Source organism: Rana temporaria, chromosome 9 (assembly GCF_905171775.1).
Source record: "Rana temporaria chromosome 9, aRanTem1.1, whole genome shotgun sequence".
Classification (NCBI taxonomy): domain Eukaryota; kingdom Metazoa; phylum Chordata; class Amphibia; order Anura; family Ranidae; genus Rana; species Rana temporaria.
The window spans coordinates 102,333,681-102,357,330 of NC_053497.1; the positions used below are offsets into that span (position 1 = coordinate 102,333,681).

Sequence of the window (23,650 nt, forward strand, 5' to 3'; positions counted from 1 at the left end):
TTGGAAAAAAAAAAAAACAAGCAATAAGACAAAAAGAAACCAGCCACAGCCTACTACCCCAGAAAATATTTGCATCTTAGTCTACAGCTTAGGGCAGGATTTAAAAAAAAAAAAAAAAAAAAAAAAAAAACATTTATTCCTCCTTCTCGCACAGTTAGACCTTTCCTAAAGGTCTTGGAATCTGGTAAAGGGGTTGTAAATCCTTGTGGTTTTTTGCCTCCAGAAGAGTGCGTCGCCCACGTTCAGACTCCAGAAGAGTGCGTCGCCCACGTTCAAACTCCAGAAGAGTGCGTCGCCCACGTTCAAACTCCAGAAGAGTGCGTCGCCCACGTTCAGACTCCAGAAGAGTGCGTCGCCCACATTCAGACTCCAGAAGAGTGCGTCGCCCACATTCAGACTCCAGAAGAGTGCGTCGCCCACATTCAGACTCCAGAAGAGAGTGTGACGCTCACGTACAGAATCCAGAAGAGTGTGACATTCACATTCAGTCTCCAGAAGAGTGTGACGCTAATGTTGAGACTCCAGCAGAGTATGATGCTTATGTGCAAACTCCAGTAGAGTGTGATGTGCACATTGGGGCTGTACCAGACATTGTGACTCCAACAAAATGCCAGGCGGACCCTGGAAACATCTCCCCTGGTAAAGATAGGAGCAAGGTTACAAGAAAGGATAAGCAGATACTGGTGGTAGGGGATTCAACTATTAGAGGGACAGAGAGGGAAATCTGTCACAAAGACTGTCACCTCCGAACAGTATGTTGTTTACCAGGCGCTCGGGTTCGGGACATTGCAGATCGGATGGAAAGATTGTTGCGTGGGGCTGGGGAGGACCCAGCTGTCTTGGTACATATTGGTACCCATGACAAAGTTAGAGGAAGATTGAGCATTCTACAAAATGATTTCAGGGACATAGGGACTATGTTGAAAAAAAGGACCTTCAAGGCAGTATTTTCAGAAATACTGCCTGCACCTCAAGCCACACCACAAAGGCAGCAGGAGCTTAGAGAGCTTAACAAGTGGCTGAGGAACTGGTGCAGAGAAGAGAAGTTTGGATTCATGGAGAACTGGTCTGACTTTGCAGTTGGTTACCGGCTCTATAGAAGAGATGGACTGCACTTAAATGGGAGGGGTGCAGCTTTTTTGGGAGTGAAGATTGCCAAAAAGTTGGAAGAAATTGTTAAGACTCCAGAAGAGTGCGCCGCCCGCGGTTCAGACTCCAGAAGAGTGCGCCGCCCGCGGTTCAGACTCCAGAAGAGTGCGCCGCCCGCGGTTCAGACTCCAGAAGAGTGCGCCGCCCGCGGTTCAGACTCCAGAAGAGTGCGCCGCCCGCGGTTCAGACTCCAGAAGAGTGCGCCGCCCGCGGTTCAGACTCCAGAAGAGTGCGCCGCCCGCGGTTCAGACTCCAGAAGAGTGCGCCGCCCGCGGTTCAGACTCCAGAAGAGTGCGCCGCCCGCGGTTCAGACTCCAGAAGAGTGCGCCGCCCGCGGTTCAGACTCCAGAAGAGTGCGCCGCCCGCGGTTCAGACTCCAGAAGAGTGCGCCGCCCGCGGTTCAGACTCCAGAAGAGTGCGCCGCCCGCGGTTCAGACTCCAGAAGAGTGCGCCGCCCGCGGTTCAGACTCCAGAAGAGTGCGCCGCCCGCGGTTCAGACTCCAGAAGAGTGCGCCGCCCGCGGTTCAGACTCCAGAAGAGTGCGCCGCCCGCGGTTCAGACTCCAGAAGAGTGCGCCGCCCGCGGTTCAGACTCCAGAAGAGTGCGCCGCCCGCGGTTCAGACTCCAGAAGAGTGCGCCGCCCGCGGTTCAGACTCCAGAAGAGTGCGCCGCCCGCGGTTCAGACTCCAGAAGAGTGCGTCGCCCGCGGTTCAGACTCCAGAAGAGTGCGTCGCCCACGTTCAGACTCCAGAAGAGTGTGTCGCCCACGTTCAGACTCCAGAAGAGTGTGTCGCCCACGTTCAGACTCCAGAAGAGTGTGTCGCCCACGTTCAGACTCCAGAAGAGTGTGTCGCCCACGTTCAGACTCCAGAAGAGTGTGTCGCCCGCGTTCAGACTCCAGAAGAGTGTGTCGCCCGCGTTCAGACTCCAGAAGAGTGTGTCGCCCGCGTTCAGACTCCAGAAGAGTGTGTCGCCAACATTCAGACTTCAGAAGAGTGTGTCGCCCACATTCAGACTCCAGCAGAGTGCGACACCCTGTTTAGGCTCCAGAAGAGTGCGATACTCCCGTTCAGGTTCAAGCAGAGTGCGACACTCCCGTTCAAGCTCCAGAAGAGTGGGCCATTCAGGCTCCAGGAGATTGGGGCGATCAGGCTCCAGCAGAGTGGACCGATCAGGCACTACCAGAGTGGGCCTTTCAGGCTCCAGTGTGGGCCGACCACGTCCAGGCTCCAGCAGAGTGGACTGTTCAGGCTCCAGTAGAGTGCAACACCCCTGTTCAGGCTCCAGTAGAATGCGATACTCCCGTTCAGGCTCCAGCAGAGTGCGACACCCCTGTTCAGGCTCCAGAAGAGTGGGCCATTCAGGCTCCAGGAAAGGGGGGCGATCAGGCTCCAGCAGAGTGGACCGATCAGGCACTACCAGAGTGGGCCTTTCAGGCTCCAGTGTGGGCCGACCACGTCCAGGCTCCAGCAGAGTGCAACACCCCTGTTCAGGCTCCAGTAGAATGCGATACTCCCGTTCAGGTTCCAGCAGAGAGGGCTGTTCAGGCTCCAGAAGAGTGGGCCATTCAGGCTCCAGCAGAGTGGGGCGATCAGGCTCCACCAGAGTGGACCGATCAGGCACTACCAGAGTGGAAAAAGCTTGACACTGACTGGCCCCCCAGTCTCCCTTTTTTACTCACTTGAGCCCATTCATTCCCCTGGAGACATGCTCTACCTCTCTGGCCGGGGTTCTCAGCTCTTGATTGGATAGATTGATAGAAGCACAGCCATTGGCTCCCGCTGCTGTCAATCAAATCCAATGATGCAGGTGGGGTCGAGTTCAGCATTCTGTGTCTATAGACGCAAATGCTGGACTCAGGAGCATGGCCGCATGGTAACCCCCAGGGAAAAACTCTTCTCCCAGGGGGTTAACCAATGCAGGGAGGAGCCGCTGGGGGACCCCAGGAGATGCAACTCTGTGCAAAACAAACTGCACAGTGGAAGTATGTTTGTCATATGACGGCCGCTCAGAACAACATTTTTCTAGGACACAGTGTGCCCCGATTACAATTAAAGCGGTTGTAAACCGCATAAACTTTTTTTTTTTTCCCAAACCTGCAATGCAAAAGGCATAATAGGCTAGTATGCACCGCATACTAGCCTATTATGAAATACTTACCTGGGAACGAGGTGTGTACCACTTACCTGGTCCACGCCGAGCAGGATGTTATCTTGCTCCGGCGTGTCTTCAGGGTATCGCCGCTCCAGCGCTGTGATTGGCTGGAGTGGCGATGACGTCACTCCCGCACGTGCGCGCGGGAGATTTAAAATCGGCAGGGTCCGGCGGATGCCGGTCCTTCAGCCGTGGGAATATTGCAGGGGGAATATCTCCTAAACCGTGCAGGTTTAGGAGATATTCTCCTTACCTACAGGTAAGCCTTGTTATAGGCTTACCTGTAGGTAAAAGTCCAAATAGTGGGTTTACAACCACTTTAAGTGCCACCAACCAGTGCCCAAACGTGATGCCAGTTAGTGCTGCTTTTTTCAAAAATGTTGGTCTATTTTTTTATTTAAAAAAACAAACCTATGAGTGATTAAATATCATCACCAAAGCTCTAATTGTGTGAAGAAAATGATAACATTTTCACATGGTGTAGCATGACCGCGTAATTGTCATTCAAAGTGTGACAGTGCTGAAATCTGAAAAATAGCTTGCGCAGGAAGGGGATTTAAGTGCCCAGTATTGAGGTGGTTAATATCCCTCTTGGCAGAGCACATTCCGATGTTCGCTGGAAGCACAAGAATTTTCAGAAGTTTTCTGATGTACAAATATTTTGCCAACGCTCTGCAAAAGCGAGAGACCAACGGTACACCAACAGCGCTGCTATATGGACCTTCAGCGTACTGAGCGCTAGACCTTTATCAGCACCCTGCTGTAGGAACTCAAGAATAGTCGGTGTATCCATCTTTTGTCTGTTACTTTCAGCGCACCAGCTGTTAAACCTTCTCCAGGTCTTCCGGTAGATGGCCCTGGTGTTCGGCTTCCTAGCACTCAGAAGCGTTGCCACCACTTTATCTGAGAGTCCTTTGGATCGCAAGATGTCTTCCTCAGTAACCAGGCCGGCCATTTTAAACCTTGTCTTCGGCCTGTCAGGTCGTTCCTGTGAGGAAGTATCCACCGTTCTTCTAGTGAGAGACTGAGGCTCTTGGGCCAATATGGTGCTATCAGTATGAGTTTTGTCAGCTCTTGTAGGAATTTAGCACATAGCACATCTTGAAATCCCATAGGTTTTGGAGGGAGTCTATCCCAAGAGGCTGATCTTGGCTGATCTTGCTGGTTTAGCAAGAAGAAAGGATTCACCGAAGTGTTTTTCCGAGATGCAAAACAGATCTATATTTGGTGCTCCCCAGCGGGCTGTAATTTCCCTGAAACCTCTGGGTAGGATACCCATTCCTCTTGGGAGATCTCTTGGCGGCGGAAGTCTGCCACTTGGTTGTTTTACCCCTTTAGATGGACCGCCTCCAGCAATAGTAGGTTCCCTTCTACCTATCGACATATCTGGTTGGAGATGTGGCTTAGAGAGGGGCTCCTTGTGCCCCCTTGTTTGTTCACATAAGCCACTGCTGTGGCGTTGTCCGATAGTATCAGGCTGTGATGATTTCTTAGTTGGGTGGATGTGTCAGTGTGTTTATTTTAATATGTATTATTTTTTACAAATAATTATTTATTGCTATTTATTTTTTTCTTAGCCCTGTTGGGGGGCTTTGGTGAGATATCAGGGGTCTCAACAGACCTCTGACATCTCCCCTTTGAGACAGAGAAAGGGACTAAGGACACAGATTCCCCAGTCCCTTTCTCAGCTGCACTGGAAATGAATGGACAGGAGACAGAAGCTCCTCTCCATTCATAAACTGAAGCATCGTAAACACAGGTTACGATGCTCAGTTATATGAATGAACAGAGTCAGTGATCACTGACTCTGTTCATTCGGAAAATGTAGGACCTGGATTTAGCGGCTCTTACCGCCACTCTCCATCCTGACAGAGGGGGGAGAGCAGCGGCAAGAGAGAATGGTACAGGGCACGGAGGGGGGAGAGCAGCGCACACACACACTGCATTTTACCTGTGTGTTCTAATGCTTCATTCTACACTCTCATGCCTTTCAGCTTGTATTCCTGTCAATGAGTCAATCAGTAATCCTGTTTTGTTGCCCTAGAGGCCTAGTAACAAACTGTACTGCAGAAACACTTCTGCAGACAAGGGGTCCTTCAAGAGAGTGTGGGATAATGTTTACTAGTTATGCACAACCTAGAAAATACTGTGCAGACACTGCACACAGAATGTTCCTAATTAAGCAATAATCCCCCGCAATAAAGGCTCATAATTACTCAGGAGTTTGAGAAATCAATGAGTGGGTTGCCACAGCAACATACCATTATAATATTAGTGGCATTGCTGCTGCTTTCAAGCACAGAATTGCAACATAGCAGTCACGGAAAGACTATCGTGCAGATACAGACTCATAACTGGCATGCTTTCAAAGAAGCAAGGGAAGGTGGGAGGTAATAATATTTAGGCCCTAGAAAATGATGCAGCTATTATAGGACATCCACAAATGCCATATAAGATGAATGATAGGAAAAGGAAGTATCGTTTTTGTCATGTTCCATTTGTGAGCATCTTATTTTAAAAAGCATACAAGCCGTTGCTCATGTCACTAAAGGGAACCTGCCATCTGGGCTGCATAATTCCAGGGCAGCAACTATAATCACAGTAGATCTGAACCTGCTGAAGTATAACTAAAGAGAACAATGACTGGGGCAACATATGGGCCTCCTCTTTTAGCTCCCTCGTCTCTCTAAGAGATCATCTGATTCAATTCAAGATGATACACCGGGGCATACTTTACCCCTCACAGACTACACAAAATTAATCCTGACTCCCCCCTGGGTGTTGGCGTTGTGGGGGGACTCCCAGAGACTTTGCCCATATTTTATGGGCATGCACGGCTATTGTCAGGTACTGGAAAGAGATATTGGCTTCCATAACTCAAAATTACAACAATACTAGTTACAACCTTCTATGGCAATCTGCATGTTAGGCTTGATAGAACAACTAAGCACTACAATAGCGGGATGCACCCTGGTGGCGTTGCTCCTATTCTATGCCTGCAAAGCCATAGCCCTCAGCTGGCGCAAACTTACACCCCTCCCCTCTCCCTGAAAAAACTGATCAACAGCTTAAGGGGTTTGTAAAGGATTTTTTTTTTATCTTAATAGCTTCCTGTAATTCTTCTCTGATCTCCACACTTCCTGGTTGTCTGTTTCCTGATAACCACAGTACTGGGAGCTTTCTCTCTGTGGTCACTAATCAAGGTGGTGCGATTACGGTGTCTAAAACCCCTCAGCACCAATCAGTTTCGTTTTCCAAACCATCACTGCCCTATATTGGCTCTGTGGCTCTGTACATCACAGAAGCAGGAAACAACATGCAAAAACGAAACTAGAAACTGCAGGTACATTATATGATTGATTTTTATCTATTTTTAATAATTTTTAAAAGGAATCAGTTAACCATTATGTCTCTATACCCTGTAAACAGTCATTTCAGCAAAAAAAAAAAATTATTTTACAACTCCTTTAAGCATATACAAAGACACTTCTGCCAATAGAGGCTGCCCTCAAAAATATGACAAGGTCTGGTCCAAATGGCTGGCAGATCCCTCTACAGCCTCCGAAGCCCCTAAACAAACCAGATGCCCAGAATACTACTTGCTAGAAAGTTAGTTGAGTACTGATGCATACTTATTTTCTTGCTCTCATCTATACATCCTTGACTAAAAGGCAAAACTTTTTAGTTTTGGAGAGAGGAGGATAAGAACACTGGTCAGATTTGTATTGCTGTCTTTGCCCCAGATAGGGAGCCTTGCACTCTCTATTAGTAAACATGACAATGATCACCGAAGAAAAATTTTAAATAAACCCCCAAATTTTGGATTGTCTCCAGAACAAGAATAGAAGGGAGATTTTTCAAAGGGGCCACTATAGTTCTATTGACTCTGGTGACAACCAGGGATTCCCTCACTTTGGAGGGATTTCCTCTCATTTCCTGGTTTGGCTATGGGGCAGACAGTGAAGGCAAATATTTCCAATGGGACATAGATGGCAAAAATAAAACCGACAGGGGTTATAACCCTACCTTACACTATCCAATATTAAAAAACAAAAATTGTCCTTTAGATCTACTTAAAAAACTCAATGTTGTCCATGTCTGGACCAATTTTTTTAATTTTAATCAGATTTATGGTTTGATTATATTTAATGTATGTTGAGGACAAATATTCACAGTTTGTTCGACTAGATACTGCACTAATAATGATCACTGCAGGATGGAGGCAATCATGAAAACAATCCTGTGCTCCAACCCAGCTAGGGCTGAGGATAGTTCATCCCTAGTGATAGAGGGTGAAGCAGCGGCTCAGATTGCCCGGGAGCCTCTGGTCCTTCAGGGGATACAACACTAGGGACACGGCTAGGTTCATCAGGAACTACTGATATAGGTGTGCCCTTCCCTGTAGGGTTAGTCCTGCTACTCTTTTTTGAAGACATTTACTAGCCACAAAAAGGGAGTACTTGGGTGTAGATTTAAACACACATCAGAAGGGAGACCCTTTAATAGGGCTCACCAAGCCCCTATGCAACAATCCTGCCAAGCACCTTTAGCCTGTCAAGCAACAACTGGTGACTCATTTGACCCGGGTAAGGAGAAATTAACCCCTGCAAATGCCTGGTTTTAGAGTCTGCTCTGTGTCGCACAACTGCCTTCTGGAAGCACTTCATGCTTGGCATACACAGCTTAAATAAGCTGGCTGTGCGCCGAAACATTCTGTGTGTGCGTACACATGCACATGCGCGGTCCCAGCAAATGGGCATGGCTGTATTCGCGTACACCACGAATCTCTATGTGCCCATAAGGGCTACTGCGCATGTGTGGCAAAGCCACGTGCGCCATGGTCGCCAAACAAACTGCCAAGTCCAGCGGTGCTTTTGCGAATGCATGTGCGTCATGGCCAGCAAACAACTGCTGTGCATGGCAGCACTCCTGCGAACGCACGTGCGCCATGGTGTACCAGGGCAAAATGGCAAACCATCGTGCACCATCATACAGGTAAAAAAAAGCCAGACACAAGCAAAGAAAAAAAAAAAAGGTACACTTTGTAAACACCCACAGCTAGCCCAAAAACTCCCCTGTATGGTCACTGCACACAGTTGACCGCCAGACACAGCCAGAGTAGTGTCCCCTGTCCTCCTTCACTCTACCTTTGACAGAGAAGATAGCAGGAAGCAGAGTATTTCTGGGCAGAGTGTGGGAGGATTCGTACAGCATTGAATGGAGGGTGGGTGGAGTGGGAGGCAGGGCATTTCTGGATCAACTTTTCGAGTTAACCAGCAGGTGATTGGCTGCAGGGCAGTCCTAGCAGCCAATCACTTGATGATTAATAAAAGTTAACCCTGGCAGGTCCCACACTGTTCAATGTTGTACTAAGCCTCCTACACTGCTTTGTCTGAGGTAGGAGAGTGAAGGGGGGCAGAGGACACTACTCTGGTTGAATGTGGGGGGGGGATATGTGACAGGGGGCAGTGACAGAGACTGGCAGCTCCTAAAAAGGCGTGACTGCAGGTCCGAATGGAACATCGTCTTGGTCCATATCGGGATCACCATAAAATGGAACCTATGGATTATTTTCTGTACCGTAGTTTACCACCATTACATGTGCATGCAGAATTTTATTGCGTGACATGTTAGGTATCCAATTCATTGGAGCAACATTATCTTATATTTTTTCAAAAGAATTGGGTATTATATTGCAGTTGTTAAACCGCTGTGCAAATATTGTGCAACATAAAAACTGCAAAAATGTTACCAATTTATTCTATAGGGCCTCGGCTTAAAAATAGGTTTGTGGGTTCCAAGTAATTTTCTAGCTAAGAATTCAGATTTTTACATGTATGAGAGAAATGTCAGAATTAGCCTGTGCAGCTAGTGGTCAATGTTTACAAAATATCCATTTCCACTTTTACATAAAAGATAGTATTCCTGTTGATCAGTGTGGGGGAAAAAAAGCCACCCTTAACTCCATTGGTTAGAGAAGAGAAAACCTTTTTGGCGGCACAAACACCCTATTCGGGTGATCCCATTTACCATATATCTCCTCTAAAAGTGTAACGCTATTAGCGTAAATTTGGGTACTAGGAGCGCAGCTTTACCTACTATGACAGCTGCGCTCCATTCACATAGACATCCGCGTCACTTCCGGTACGCGGACGTCTGCGCTCCACGCTGGAACGCGGAAGTGCGTTCCAGTGTGCGGCGCTCGGCGTGCATGGGAGACCGGGCTATTTAAACCTCCAGCACTGGCGACAGGTTGTTGGAATATTCCTGTTGGACCCTGTCGCCACCTGGAGACCCTCCACCAACTCACACCAACCTTGAAGTTCACTTGTGGGATACTTGGATCCAGATCTTATTTGCTATACTAGATAGATGGACCACCAGCTATACACCTGTGCTTATTATCCCAGTCTGGACTACCTCCTAACCGCAAGTATATAGAGTATATTACTGCATATTGGGATTACCATCTACTCCTGTGCAAACAGACCTGGTCCACACTACTTCTTAAACTGCATAAGCATATAGAGCATATTACTGCATATTGGGATTACCATCTACTCCTGTGCAAACAGACCTGGTCCACACTACTTCTTAAACTGCATAAGCATATAGAGCATATTACTGCATATTGGGTTTACCATCTTCTCCTGTGCAAACAGACCTGGTCCACACTACTTCTTAAACTGCATAAGCATATAGAGCATATTACTGCATATTGGGATTACCATCTTCTCTTGTGCAAACAGACCTGGTCCACACTACTTCTTAAACTGCATAAGCATATAGAGCATATTACTGCATATTGGGATTACCATCTTCTCCTGTGCAAACAGACCTGGTCTACACTACTTCTTAAACTGCATAATTATATAGAGCATATTACTGCACATTGGGATTACCATCTACTCCTATGCAAACTGACCTGGTCCACACTACCTCTTTAACTGCTTGTGTTTAAAGACTATTTTGTCATACAGTTAGTGTTGCTACCCATAGTCTGGACTACCTTCATCTCTCTCTTTCAGAAATACATATTAACTGTTGAGATACTTGCTCTAAATATATTGAGGTTTGCTTCTATATGTTATACCAGGAGTGCTAATTTCCTACATGACTCAAGTCCACTACCTATATATTCAGAAAGCACTTACTAAAGACTTATCCTTGTCATTTCTCTAGACAAAGGTTACTACATAGTTTAACAAGTATTAAACTATTACTACATGTTTTGCTCCAATCAGAGGATATGATGATATAGACCCCATACTCTTATAGTTCAGTGAGAGTAAGCTGGTGGTTAATTCTGATAGGCCTCTACAGCTGGAGTCTAAACTTGAGACAGAGTGTTCTCAGAATCAGGGTCGTAACAAAAAGAGGGTGCAATGGAAAGGCTTGTGAACTCTGAGTTGGTTGCAGTGATCCCAAAGAGGAATATCTGAATGAATGAATGATGACGACTCAGCTGGAGGTAACCTGAAGTGAGAACAAACCATCTCAGAAAGGGATTGTACAAACATCCTCTCAGCTTGAGAAACAAAAAGCTTATGAGTTTCCTCTGGCTTGGAGTCAGAGGTAGACACCACTGCTTGACCTTCCTTAAAAATTCTACTCCGACCACTTCCAGGATTTGTTCCTTCTGGGCCTGCCAATGCTACAGCCAACTCATCCTTTGTGACATAGGTTAAGGTCCCTGCAGTGCCACAATACCAAACACAGTGGCTCAGATGCACCAGTCACTTATGGTCTATCAGGAAATGTAAACACAGCAGGGCTATGTCTAGAGTGCTCAGGACCTGACTGCAGTGCACCTGCGCCCTTCTCAGCTGTGCTCCTCCTCCTCACTATCCACCCAGCCTAGAGAACAATCTGGCTGCCAATGTCCATCCCCAAAAGGTAGTATTCACATGTCCCAGAATAAAGAAGCTGCCTTTATTGCCGATATGCCAGCAAAACCCCCTGCTGCTGCACTTAAAAGCTTTACAATCTGAAACAGTCCAGTCCGCAATGCTCATGCACACGTGTCAACAGAGTAAAACCATGCAAGCCTCGATTACAGAGAAATACCAAAAACAAACCCTGAGCTCTCTTTGGACCAGGATAAACACTACACCAGTGTGCCAGCAGTGACATAAAACAAGTCCACTCACAGACAGCACAAGGGTTCAGCAGCAACCCAGGACACAGACCACTACCCTGCCCCCAGTGAAAGGAGGAAGGACCTCCAGGCAGCCCAAACATGGGTCATACTTAAAGAACCCCCATTGTAAAAGAACACTCACTTATTTCTTGCAACAGGATCCTGCCTAAAGGACAGGGACCCAGGACTTCACCCATCACGATGAGTTGTCACTACAGATCTTTCTCACATTGGGGTCAATTGCCCTGGACCAGTACAGCACCCTACCATAACACCTTGGTCAGTACCAAACCGCGCTGGGTTTTATAAACGCAGGGTGCAGCGCCAAAAAGGTTGCATTACAGGCAATCCCCGCTAAAACTTTGGTCTTCATCACAGCAGACCCGGGTACCATCCATCTTAGCCTCCCATCAATAAGAATAGATACTGTCAACTAATCTTATTCCCTGCTGGAATCACTTAAGAAGCTGGTCATATCATACAGATAGCTGCGCTTCAGTTACCATCACCTTCAACACACTGGTGGAAAATAAAACTGCAGCACTTCCTGTATGGGAAGAGTTACTGCATATAGGGAAGGACTTGCTGTCAGTGCCAGTGTACCTTCATCAAGAGGTGGCGCATTACCCAGCTAGTCATGATTTATAGCCTGCCATGTGTCCCGCGTCGTATGACACAGATAAGATTAGAACCTTACTGTCCAAACTATCAATGTGGTTTGAGCTTGTTACAAATTTAACATTTACACCATGTGTTTATTAACACAGGCCTTCAACACTACAGGAAATTGGAATCCATACTAAAGCAATAGGGTTAATGAACAGGAAACTGTGGAATATTTTTAAAGATGCAGTTCATACAGCAGACTTTATTTTATTGATTTCATTTTGTGGTTTAAGTTGTAACACAGGGGTGTTTTAGCGGCTTCTATTAGATTACATTTTAATACAGCCCGAAATTTGGTAATAGCGCAGGTGTTCCTAATTGGATAATATTCATAAAGAAAGCAATGTGAAATTCTCTACTCACTGGCGAGGAATAAATCCTTCATTTAAAAAACACATGCACCTGGAAGATTTGCCTGCAGTGAATATCTGGTGTTACCATCACATTAAAAACTGTTTGGGCCACCCTGGCCCCAAAACCCTATTTTTCTCAGAAGTCTTTGAACATAAAAGAGTACTGGTTCAGGTTGGTAATCCCAATAGAATTCTTTTAATCATATGCCCACTGAATGAAGGTCCCATTTCTGTAAAATTATACACAAATTATTATAATTAAATTAAGACCTGCCTACCAATGCAAGAAGTACCAAGCACCTTTGTCAAATTACACTAATGAAGTAGCTACATTTAAGTCTGTCTGTGCCAGTTAGTCTGTACTAGTTATGAGCATAATGTAAATTTACATAACCACATTGAAGGGCATTAATGTTCACCATATCTTTAGGAAATCTATAAATCTCCTTGGCAACGTGCATTAATAGGGTCACCCGCTAGCTGGATGATTTCCAATAGAAAAATAAATTTACAGCAGGTGTAGAATAGCACACACATAAAAGATGACAAGGTGGACTACAGTCGGCAGTTGATGTCATGCTTTTTTCCAATGATATAAAAAGGATAACGGATATTCTGGTTAATTTATTGTATTTCATGAAGTTTATCATTAACTTACCATCCTTTTCTCTAACATATTGAAAAACAATAATAGATGCATAGAATGTAGAGAAAAAGGAGACACGGTGTGTGTTCTTCCCCTCTTTTGGGGAAACCAATAAAAACATGCAAAGGCTTGCAATGCCAATTTGTGTGTTTAAGCAAACTTACATTTATAATTATAAGCTCTAGAGTTATAATGCCTCACAAATGGGCAAATGGTAATAGGAAGTTTACAATGCAGCTTACCAAGGGTAGTTCTGTTTAGACTCACTAACCAGCAATGATATCCAAAGAGAAACATTAGGCTCAAGAAGAACATCAAAGCGACAAAAAGCAGGAAAAGGACATGGAATTTTGCACGACTATTTGATAGCTCGCCCTGTGTAAAAAAATAAAAAAAATAATAAAAACATTTCAGCATTAATTTACATGTACCTACTGTGCACCTCTGCCTGTTAAATTACATCTTCTAAAAGTATCTAAACTAAAAAGGTAAACATTTTACAGTATCTCACAAAAGTGAGTAGACCCCCTCAGTTTTGTAAATATTTTATTATATCTTTTCATGTGACAACACTGAATAAATGACACTTGCTACAATATAAAATTAGTGAGTGTACAGCTTGTATAACAGTGTAGATTTGCCGTCCCCTCAAAATAACACCACACAGCAATTAATGTCTAAACCGATGGCAACAAAAGGGTACACCCCTAAGTGAAAATGTCCAAATTGGGGACAATTAGCCTCCCCGGTGTCATGTGACTTGTTAATGTCACAAGGTCTCAGGTGTGTTAAATTTGGTGTCAGCGCTCTCGCTTTCTCATACCGGTCCTTGAAAGATCAACATGTACCTCGTGGCAAGGAACTCTGAGGATCTGAAAAAAAAAAAAAGAAATGTTCCTCTACATAAAGATGGCCTAGGCTATAAGATTGCCAAGACCCCAAAACGAAGCTGCAGCACGTTGGCCAAGACCATACAGCGGTTTAACAGGACAGGTTCCACTCATCACAGTCCTCATGGTCGACGAAAGAAGTTGAGTGCACGTGCTCAGCATCATATCCAGAGGTTGCCTTTGGGAAATGGATAAATGAGTGCTGTTTGCATTGACGCAGAGGCTGAAGGGGTGAGGGGGGGTATAGTCAGCCTGTCAGTGCTCAGACCATACGCTGCATACTGCATCAAATTGGTCTGCATGGTTGTCATCCCAGAAGGAAGGCTCTTCTAAAGATGATGCACAAGAAAGCCTGCAAACAGTTTGCTGGCTGAAGACAAGCAGACTACGGACATGAATGACTGGAACCATGAACTGTGGTCTGATGAGAACAAGATAAACTTATGTAGTTCAGATGGTGTCAAGCATGTGTGGTGGCAACCAGGTGAGGAGGGAACCATGAATGCCAACGTGTACCTGACATAATGAAACTGAGCATGATCCCCCTCCCTTTGGAGACTGGGACCCAGGGCAGTATTCCAACATAATGACCCCAAACACACCTCCAAGACGACCACTGCCTTGCTAAAGAAGCTGAGAGTAAAAGGTGATGGACTGGCAAAGAAAATCTCCAGTCCTATTGAGCATCTGTGGGGCATCCTCAAACAGAAGGTGGAGGAGCACAAGGTGTCCAACATCCACCAGCACCGTGAGGTCATCGTGGAGGAGTGGAAGAGTGGAAGAGGACTCCAGTGGCAACCTGTGAAGCTCTCGTGAACTCCATGCCCAAGAGGGTTAAGGCAATGCTGAAAAATAATGGTGGCCACACAAAATATTGACAATTTGGGCCCAACTTGGACATTTTCACTTAGGGGGTGTACTCACTTTTGTTGCCAGCGGTTTAGACATTAAATCGCTGTGTGTTGAGGTATTTTGAGGGGACAGCAAATTTACACTGTTATACAAGCTGTACACTCATTACTTTGCTACAATGTAAAGTGTAATTTATTCAGTGTTGTCACATGAAAAGAGAACAAAATAAATATTTACAAAAATGTGAGGGGTGTACTCACGATATACTGCATATTACCAGTCTGTAGATTTTTATGATATAAAGCTTTTAATTGCCGCAGAGTTTTAATGCCTGGTTCAGATTTTTATTATAAAATGACAAATGAAAAAAAAAAAGAAGGAATAAAAAGAAAAAAAAAAAAGTGCAGTTTGCTAAATGCACAATGTATTTTGCATTATTAATACTACTTCAAAACATCTTCAAGAAATTATTTTCTTTTACACTGAGTACAGGAACCTCAAAATATGTGCATTATCAATACACATCAACACTGTAGTTGAACATTGTGCGTTTATATTAGATTTCTAGATATTAGGCATTATCAAGTACAAGAAAAAAATATATAAGTAGAACTGTCCTGGTCTTTGTGTGATGAATGCAGATAGAAACAATGCAACAGTTTCTGGTTACATACTGACAGCTTATTGAATCAATGCTACCATAGGACACAGAAAGGAAAGTGCAGGTAATGGCAAATAATGTAGGGAGTAGCAGGAGTACTCAGGGTAGTGTTTTTATCAGTAGGTTTCCTTAGGATTGACACAGATTTTAAAAGTCAATTGAAATATCCAGGGCTCATGAGCTTTAAAAATGGAGCGGATTGTCTAGTGGCCAGACACCAATGACACCCAGGAGAATTCCAGCTCAGGCACATGCAACAAATGTCTGACAGCTACTCATCTACTGGTTTCAGAGATCTACCACCCCCTTTCTCAGGATGAGAGCTGTCAGCATGTTTGAGACATGACAGATGTCCAAAATCAGAAGATAAGAGAAGCTGTCAGACACATTTTTAATGTGCCTGCTCTGAAACGGTTGATGTCACTGCTGCCTGACAAACCCCTATATCCTTTAATACCTGGGTTTCAACAGCCATGCCATTAAAGTCAGAGCCTGAGAAGCAGACTGGAACAGAAGGCCTTAAGCAGCAGGTCTGAGTATGTCTATGTTCGATGTTCTTCTGCAATTATTCGCCATTTCCTCTATGCTTCAATTTTCTTGAGCAGAGGAAGTAGTATTCACACTGGAGGGAAGTATATTATCAAGGCATTGGAGGCTACAGCTAGAGGATACAAAGTTCTGGTAACAAAACAGAAGTAATTTGTTGTTGAATCTGGAGGCCAAGATGTCCACATCTGGAATCCCTGATTCACGGCATATTAGATTAAAAACCTCTAGAAGAGACCAACCCCCTTGATCCAAGTATGGCGGATGAGATAACTCACCTTCCAGTTACCCATTCCCAGGATGTGAATTGCAGAGATCACTGGACAATAAAATTCTGTCCAAGAGAAGATCCTTCAACACACACAGACTCCTGGTGTATCCTTAAAGTGGTATTAAAGTAATTGTAAAGGTTTATTTTAATTTTGTATTTGATTCACAGCAGCGGGAGCCAATAGCTGCGCTGCTATCAATCTATCCAATCAACGTTGAGACTCCGAGGAGAAGGGGACACCGGGGGACGGGCACAGCAGGTGAACAGGCTCGGGCAAGTCAAACTGGGCAGGCCGTGACAGCAAAGTGGTTTGCAACCTTTACAACCCCTTTAACCCCCCAAAAAAATATTATATTGCAGCCTATCAGATGTGGTGGCTGTATGTTTTCTTTTTTTTTGCCCCCCTCTGTTTTCACCCAATGATTTGGCAGGTAACACCTCCTGTATTAGGGAATTATGAGCATAGGAAGCACAGCAGACAGCTACATTGACAGTCGGAGGAGGGTGATCAACTCCAGCTCACACTTTATAATCTGCCGCAGCATTTTTTTCCCCTTATGGGATAAAGAAGGTTTTACATGAATAAATAAAAAGTTGATCATTTTAAATGTAATTTTTGCATGTCTGCGCTATAATCTGTTTCGTACTGTCTTTGGTCTTATAGCAGCACCATCTTAGATTTATAGCATTTTTAGGGTGTGCCGCCCCCCCCCCAGTATGTTTTTGTATTTTGAAAATCAGACTTGCTGGCTGGATCACTAGATGATAATAGAAGAAAGCCTAAAACGGAAACTAACACAGCCATCAAAACTAATAATTGGATGCAATAGAAAAATCGTTTACATTCAGGGGTTAAATACCGCTTTAATTGCTGATTGCTGTAGACCATTGCCGTGGCATTGTTTGACTGCACCCCGATAGTGTCTCTTCAGAATGGGGGGGGGGGGAGCCAATGCTGCAAGGAAAAACCTGACTACTCTGAGCTCCAAGATGGGGAGCTTGACTAAGGGATTGGAATACTCCTCCTCTGCCTGAAAGACTTGCATTTGATAACTTCCCCACTGTTTAAAATTATCTGGTGGCAGTACTAGCACAACCCCTCCCGGGAAGAAGGCCCTTTGGACTTTTTTTTGTGAAAGTAAAAACATTCCCACCTGTGACCCCTTTGATTAATTAATCAAGTACCTCACCAATCAGCGGTCTTCCTTGAAAAGGCATACATGTGAAGCACCTTTGGCAAGCAGCTTCAGGTTAAAGCCATTCAGGAAAAATGTGCCTCTATGTATAGGACATCCACACTGAAAAAGCATAGCAGAAGGCAATTGCTTGAATTGCTCTGTATCAACGCGATCCTGAAATACAGGGTCACGTTGGTTGTTCCTTGTCATAGTGCAGTTTAGCTGCCGGTACTAGCACAAAACTGAGGACTTTCGGAGCGGTGTAGGGTTATAGGAGAGGTGCCTCTCATGGTGTGTGTCCTCTAAAGCTTTTCCAATGTCCAATCACTTGAAGGTACACACCTTTATCACACAGTGTATGAATACTCTGCCTGTGTCCTGTCAGAATTAGTGTATTAGTGCAAAGATCCTGATTTGTTTGGTTTATACATTTAGTGCCATTCTAAAAATGTATAAAAAATACCTTGGTCATGTACCTCCACCAGTACATAACATCTATGACAGAACATATCCATTACCTTGATGGCATAACTACACAACGCTTTTTAAACAGCCCTAAAGATTCCAACAGTCAGGAAACATGTAAAGACAGTAAAATACCTACCGTCCAGTAAAGAAGGAAGTACTTAAAAACTGTAGAAGCAATGTACAAACAGTACAGCATGGAATATTCCAGGAATAGCAGGAAGAATTTGTAGTTAGAAAATCCAATACAGTTGTTTACCCTGAAAAAAAAAAAAAAAAAAAGATAAAGTCAACAAAATAGGTTGTAGAGGCTAGGGAAAATGTCATGAGTTTGACAATATAAAGAAATAAATAATATGTTTGCAATCAGAGCCGTCTCCATATCATTTATCACCATCAGGAGCAATGCAGGGTGGATAACCCTGCAGTGGATGTGAAAATGCCAAAAGAGCAGACCACCGCAGCGTGGGAGAGCAGAGGATAGGGTAATTAAAATCACATGTCTGGATTACAGTGGGGAGAGGTCTGTGGATATTACAGTGGGGACTATATATGGTGGTGATCCGAAAAATGTATGTGCGAAATTAGTCCATTAATCAATCAAAAAAAAAAAAAAAAAAAAAACAATTTAATCCAACAAAATTTTAATCAGCAACAGCCCTAATATAAATCACTAGTAAAAAGGCTTGATTTAAAATGATAATTTTTTAACCACTTCCTGCCCAGCCTATAGCAGAATGATGGCTGGGCGGTGGTTCAGTTATCATGACTGGGCGTCATATGACGTCCAGCAGGATAACATGCCGGCGTGCAGCATGGCGATTGGAGGCGCTGTCAGTCTAACACTGCATCGCCAATCATGGTATGAAGCCTCCGACAGAGGCTCCTTACCACATGATCAGCTGCGACCAATCACAGCTGATCATCACATGAACCGGTAAGTGCCTGTAAACGGCATTCCTCTATTCACGCTAACAGGGAGAGCTAATTGGCGGCTCTCCCCGTCAGAGGTGGGGTCTGTGCTTATAATCAGCACATTGATTATCAAGCACAGCCCCATCAGATGTGCCACCACAGCTGCCAAAACGATGCCTATCAGCTGCCAGTCAGTTCCCCATCAGAAATGGCTGTAGTGCCAATTAGGGCCCACAGTGTCCTACAGTAACGCTGTCAGTACCTCATCATCGGTGCTGCCCATTAGTTCTACATATCAGTGCCCGTTGGTAAAGGGAAAAAAAATAACATTTTATAACCGAAATGTCTGGGATTTTTTCGTTTGTTTAGCAAAAAAATAAAAACATCAGTGGTGATCAAATACCACCAAACGAACGCTCTATTTGTGGGAAGAAAATTATAAAAATTTAGTTTGGGTGCAGTGTTGCATGACTGCGCAATTGTCATTCAAATTGTGACAGCACTGAAAGCTTAAAATTGTCCTGGGCAGGAAGGTGGGGGGGGGGGGGGGTCTGGTATTGAAGTGGTTAAAGAGCAACTGTCATCTCTTTCCTGCAGCGGTCCCTCCACTGACCCGCTGTTGACTCACCGACAGTCCCATTCACTTTAATGGGACGGCTGGTGATGTGGCAGTGATACAACAAGGTGAGGGACGTGGCGGCAGCAGGTGAATGGATGCCTACTAACAGGCACTGCAGTGATGGATCTGAAATCAGACAAATTTTCTCACCGCTCCAGGTGAGCCCAGTAGGCAATCAAGGGCTGTTGAACCACCAAGGTGCTGGCAATGCTATTGATAGCAACAATGAAAAGGACGAAGACTGGACAGCCGCACTCCAAAATCACTTAAAAAAGAGATGTCTTTTTATTTTTCAACTGTACATACAGTCACTGCAAACCAACAACATACAGTATGGCCGACGCATTTCGCACTGGCAGTCAGTGCTTAGTCATGACTAAGCACTGACTGCCAGTGCGAAACGCGTCAGCCATACTGTATGTTGTTGGTTTGCAGTGACTGTATGTACAGTTGAAAAATAAAAAGACATCTCTTTAAGTGATTTTGGAGTGCGGCTGTCCAGTCTTCGTCCTTTTCATTATGGATCTGAAATCAGGTGCTCTTTAACCACTTAAGCCCCGGACCAATATGCAGCCTAAAGACTCAAGGGGATTTTACAGTTCGGGACTGCGTCGCTTTAACAGACAATTGCGCGGTCGTGCGACGTGGCTCCCAAACAAAATTGGCGTCCTTTTTTCCCCACAAATAGAGCTTTCTTTTGGTGGTATTTGATGACCTCTGCGGTTTTTATTTTTTGCGACAATTTTGAAAAAAATGCAATATTTTTTACTTTTTGCTATAATAAATATCCCCCAAAAACATATATTAAAAAAAAAATTTCCCCTCAGTTTAGGCGGATACGTATTCTTCTACCTATTTTTGGTAAAAAAAAAAATCGCAATAATCGTTTATCGGTTGGTTTGTGCAAAATTTAAAGTGTTTACAAAATAGGGGATAGTTTTATTGCATTTTTATTTTTATTTTATTTTTTACTACTAATGGCGGCGATCAGCGATTTTTTTCGTGACTGCGACATTATGGCGGACACTTCGGACAATTTTGACACATTTTTGGGACCATTGTCATTTTCACAGCAAAAAATGCATTTAAATTGCATTCTTTATTGTGAAAATGACAGTTGCAGTTTGGGAGTTAAACACAGGGGGCGCTGTAACATTTAGTGTTTACTTAGTGTGTGTTTACTACTGTAGGGGGGTGTGGCTGTAGGACTGACATCATCGATCGAGTCTCCCCTATAAAAGGGATCACTCGATCGATGCGCCGCCATAGTGAAGCACGGTGAAGCCGTGTTTACACACGGCTCTCCCCGTTCTTCAGCTCCGGGGAGCAATCGCGACGGAGCGGCTATAAACAAATAGCCGCGCCGTCGTCCCGGATCACTCCCCGAGGCTTACCGACCGCCGCATGTAGCGGGGGGGGGGGCCCCCGATCGGACCCCTCACCCACGTCAAGCAGAGCACGTACAGGTACGCCAATGTGCCTGTCCGTGCCATTCTGCTGACGTATATCTACATGAGGAGGTCGGCAAGTGGTTAAATGTAAGGACTTATTCTTGCTGGAAGCTAGAATCTTTAGTATTTGCAAACAAAATTAAGATTTCCTATTTATAATAATAAGCTGTCAGGTTAGTAAAACAGCCACATCAGAACCGATTCAATCATTCAGTTTGTAGGGTACACAGATTTGCAAAACAATGGGATAAAGGAATATTCATGTTTGATCTCATGGTTACTGTGAAATTGATGAATGAATAAATGCAGTTCATGTTCTCAGCTTGCAGGGCTTGGATTCATTGAATAAGTTTACCAAAAATGTAAATCTTGCAGAATATACAGCCTAATGCTACATAACATGCAGATTAAACTAAATTGTTAATGTATCTTAAATAGAAAAACTCTTTAGATTTTTTACTCCAAAAGGGAAAGAAAGAAAGAAAGAAAGAAAGAAAGAAAGAAAGAAAGAAAGAAAGAAAGAAAGAAAGAAAGAAAGAAAGAAAGAAAGAAAGAAAGAAAGAAAGAAAGAAAGAAAGAAAGAAAGAAAGAAAAAAAGAAAGAAAGAGAGAGAGAGGAGGAAGCTGCTGCAGACAAGCACAGCGATGAATCGAGATAGGACTCAGGTAAGTATAAAGGGGAGTGAGGGGGCGATAAAAACACTGGTATATTTTTTACCCTAATGTAGGGAATGCATTAAGGTAAAAACGTCTAGGCTTTAGAACCATTTTGATTTAAAAAAAAAAACTTATATTTTTTTTTAAATATACTATTTAAAAATGTAGTCAAGGTTCGGGATTACCAATTTAGCAAACGGCTATTGCTGCTTAAAATATCTAATGCAAAATGTATTATTTATATAAACTTCAAAGCCCAATTTTTAGAAGCCATTTCCTTGGTGTCCTAAAGATAAACTTTTAGTTAATACTTAATTAATCGCGTTAAAATAATTGGTTTTTAATTGAATTAGTAATGCTAAAACCTTTTATTAAGTTCAGAAAAGCAATCAAATTATCTTTTGTTGGTGTGAGAGGAACACACTGGAAGATCGTGGAAGGAGCCTAGGTTATCCCCTGGGAAGTGTCTGAGAAAGTACTGAGAAAGCAAGTTTGTTGAGGAAAGGATGCTGTGCTGCGAGTACCTCAGAAACTGAAGTAATTAAGGGCAATTATTCCACTGCTGTGATAATTCTTGATAGAGGAGGCAGCTGCCTTTAAAATATGAAAAAAAGAAGAAGAAGAGCACAGACACTGAATAGTGAGTGACTGGAAAGATGCATTTTCAAATGAAGAATACATTTGAGGTGTTTGGATCAAAGAAAAGAGATGTCCGGAATTCATCCATACATGATGCTCTATTCCATTCCACAACCAGTGTATGTTCATTCCCCTTTCAAAAAAAAAAAAAAAATAATAATGAATTCTGTCAAATATTTTTTTGTTTATGACTGCCTCTAAAGTCAGCATGCTGGAGGTTTAGGCTACTTTCACATGGGCGCCTCTGCCAGGTGTAATGCGCTTGCTCAGCAGGGCATCTCTCCGCTGAGCAGGCGGATGACAGTCCTGCTCTCCTTTATGGAGCAATTGGATGGAAACGGACTGCCTGTCCGCTTCTATCTGATGACATCCGATCTTCCGGACGGATGGGGAATAGGACCACTAGCCACCTGTTTTTGGCAGACAGGATTGGATGGCAGCAGGTGTCCGTGGACTGCAACTGGAGGGTCCAATCAAGTCCACCTAAAAAACTGACAGGCGAACCTGATCAAATAACCCATTTGAAAGGGGCCTTACTGTTGTACTTTGGCTAATACTCTTTTCGCAAGCAAAGGATTGCATTATATAATTAACAAAGTGCAGCGCTCATATATATGTTCACAAGATGTTAACAAAAACACATTGTGGCGGGTACATTAGTGACAACCATAAGAGAATTGAACCATATAGATAAATTATTAAAAAAAAAAGTGATATAAAATATGTACGTAAGTGACAACCATAAATGATTTGAACCAAATGGATAGTTAATGTAAAAAAAAAAAAAAAAAAAAAGAAGTTCAAATAAAAATCTCAATCCACTGACATGCAAAAGGCCAAATATTTTGAGATGAAAAGGTGAAGATGAACGAACATCACTGGATTTCCCAAAAACAGAAGAAGACCTCAGAGGGAGTGAAAGCCAGATAAACTTGGAAAGAACCGCCACCAGCTGCATCAAGGCTTTCCAGAGATAATAGACTTAACCACTTAAGGACCGCCTCCGAAGCTCCATGACCGTGGGACAATGCGGACCCGATCGCTGCCGGTGTCCGCGATCGGTCACAGGAGCTGAAGAACGGGGAGAGGTGTGTGTAAACACACCTTCCCCGTTCTTCACAGTGGCAATGTCACTGATCGTCTGTTCCCCGATATAGGGAAAGGCGATCAGTGATGTCACACATCCAGCCCCGCCCGCCTACAGTTAGAAACACATGAGGTCACACATAACCCCTACAGAGCCCCCTAGTGGTTAAATCCTAAACTGCAATTGTCATTTTCACAGTAAATAATGCATTTTTATAGCACTTTTTGCTGTGAAAATGACAATGGTCCCAAAAATGTGTCAAAATTGTGTAAAAGGGGCCTTAATGTTCCCTTTCCAAAAATACTTTCCAGA

General features: G+C 44.0%; 1 protein-coding gene across 2 annotated transcripts in view; it reads right to left on the reverse strand.

The window, feature by feature from the left end:
* The window catches only part of ZDHHC15 (zinc finger DHHC-type palmitoyltransferase 15), a 66,592-nt gene that overhangs the window by 17,209 nt on the left and 25,733 nt on the right, over positions 1 to 23,650 (reverse strand). For both annotated transcript variants that reach the window (XR_005743573.1, XM_040323992.1), the window contains exons 7-8: positions 18,111 to 18,231; positions 13,351 to 13,483 (exon numbers count right to left, since the gene is read on the reverse strand). Coding sequence is in view for 1 of the 2 variants with exons in the window: in XM_040323992.1 (XP_040179926.1) it covers positions 13,351 to 13,483; positions 18,111 to 18,231 (254 nt within the window). In the remaining variant the exon portion in view is untranslated. The remainder of the gene's footprint in view (positions 1 to 13,350; positions 13,484 to 18,110; positions 18,232 to 23,650) is intronic.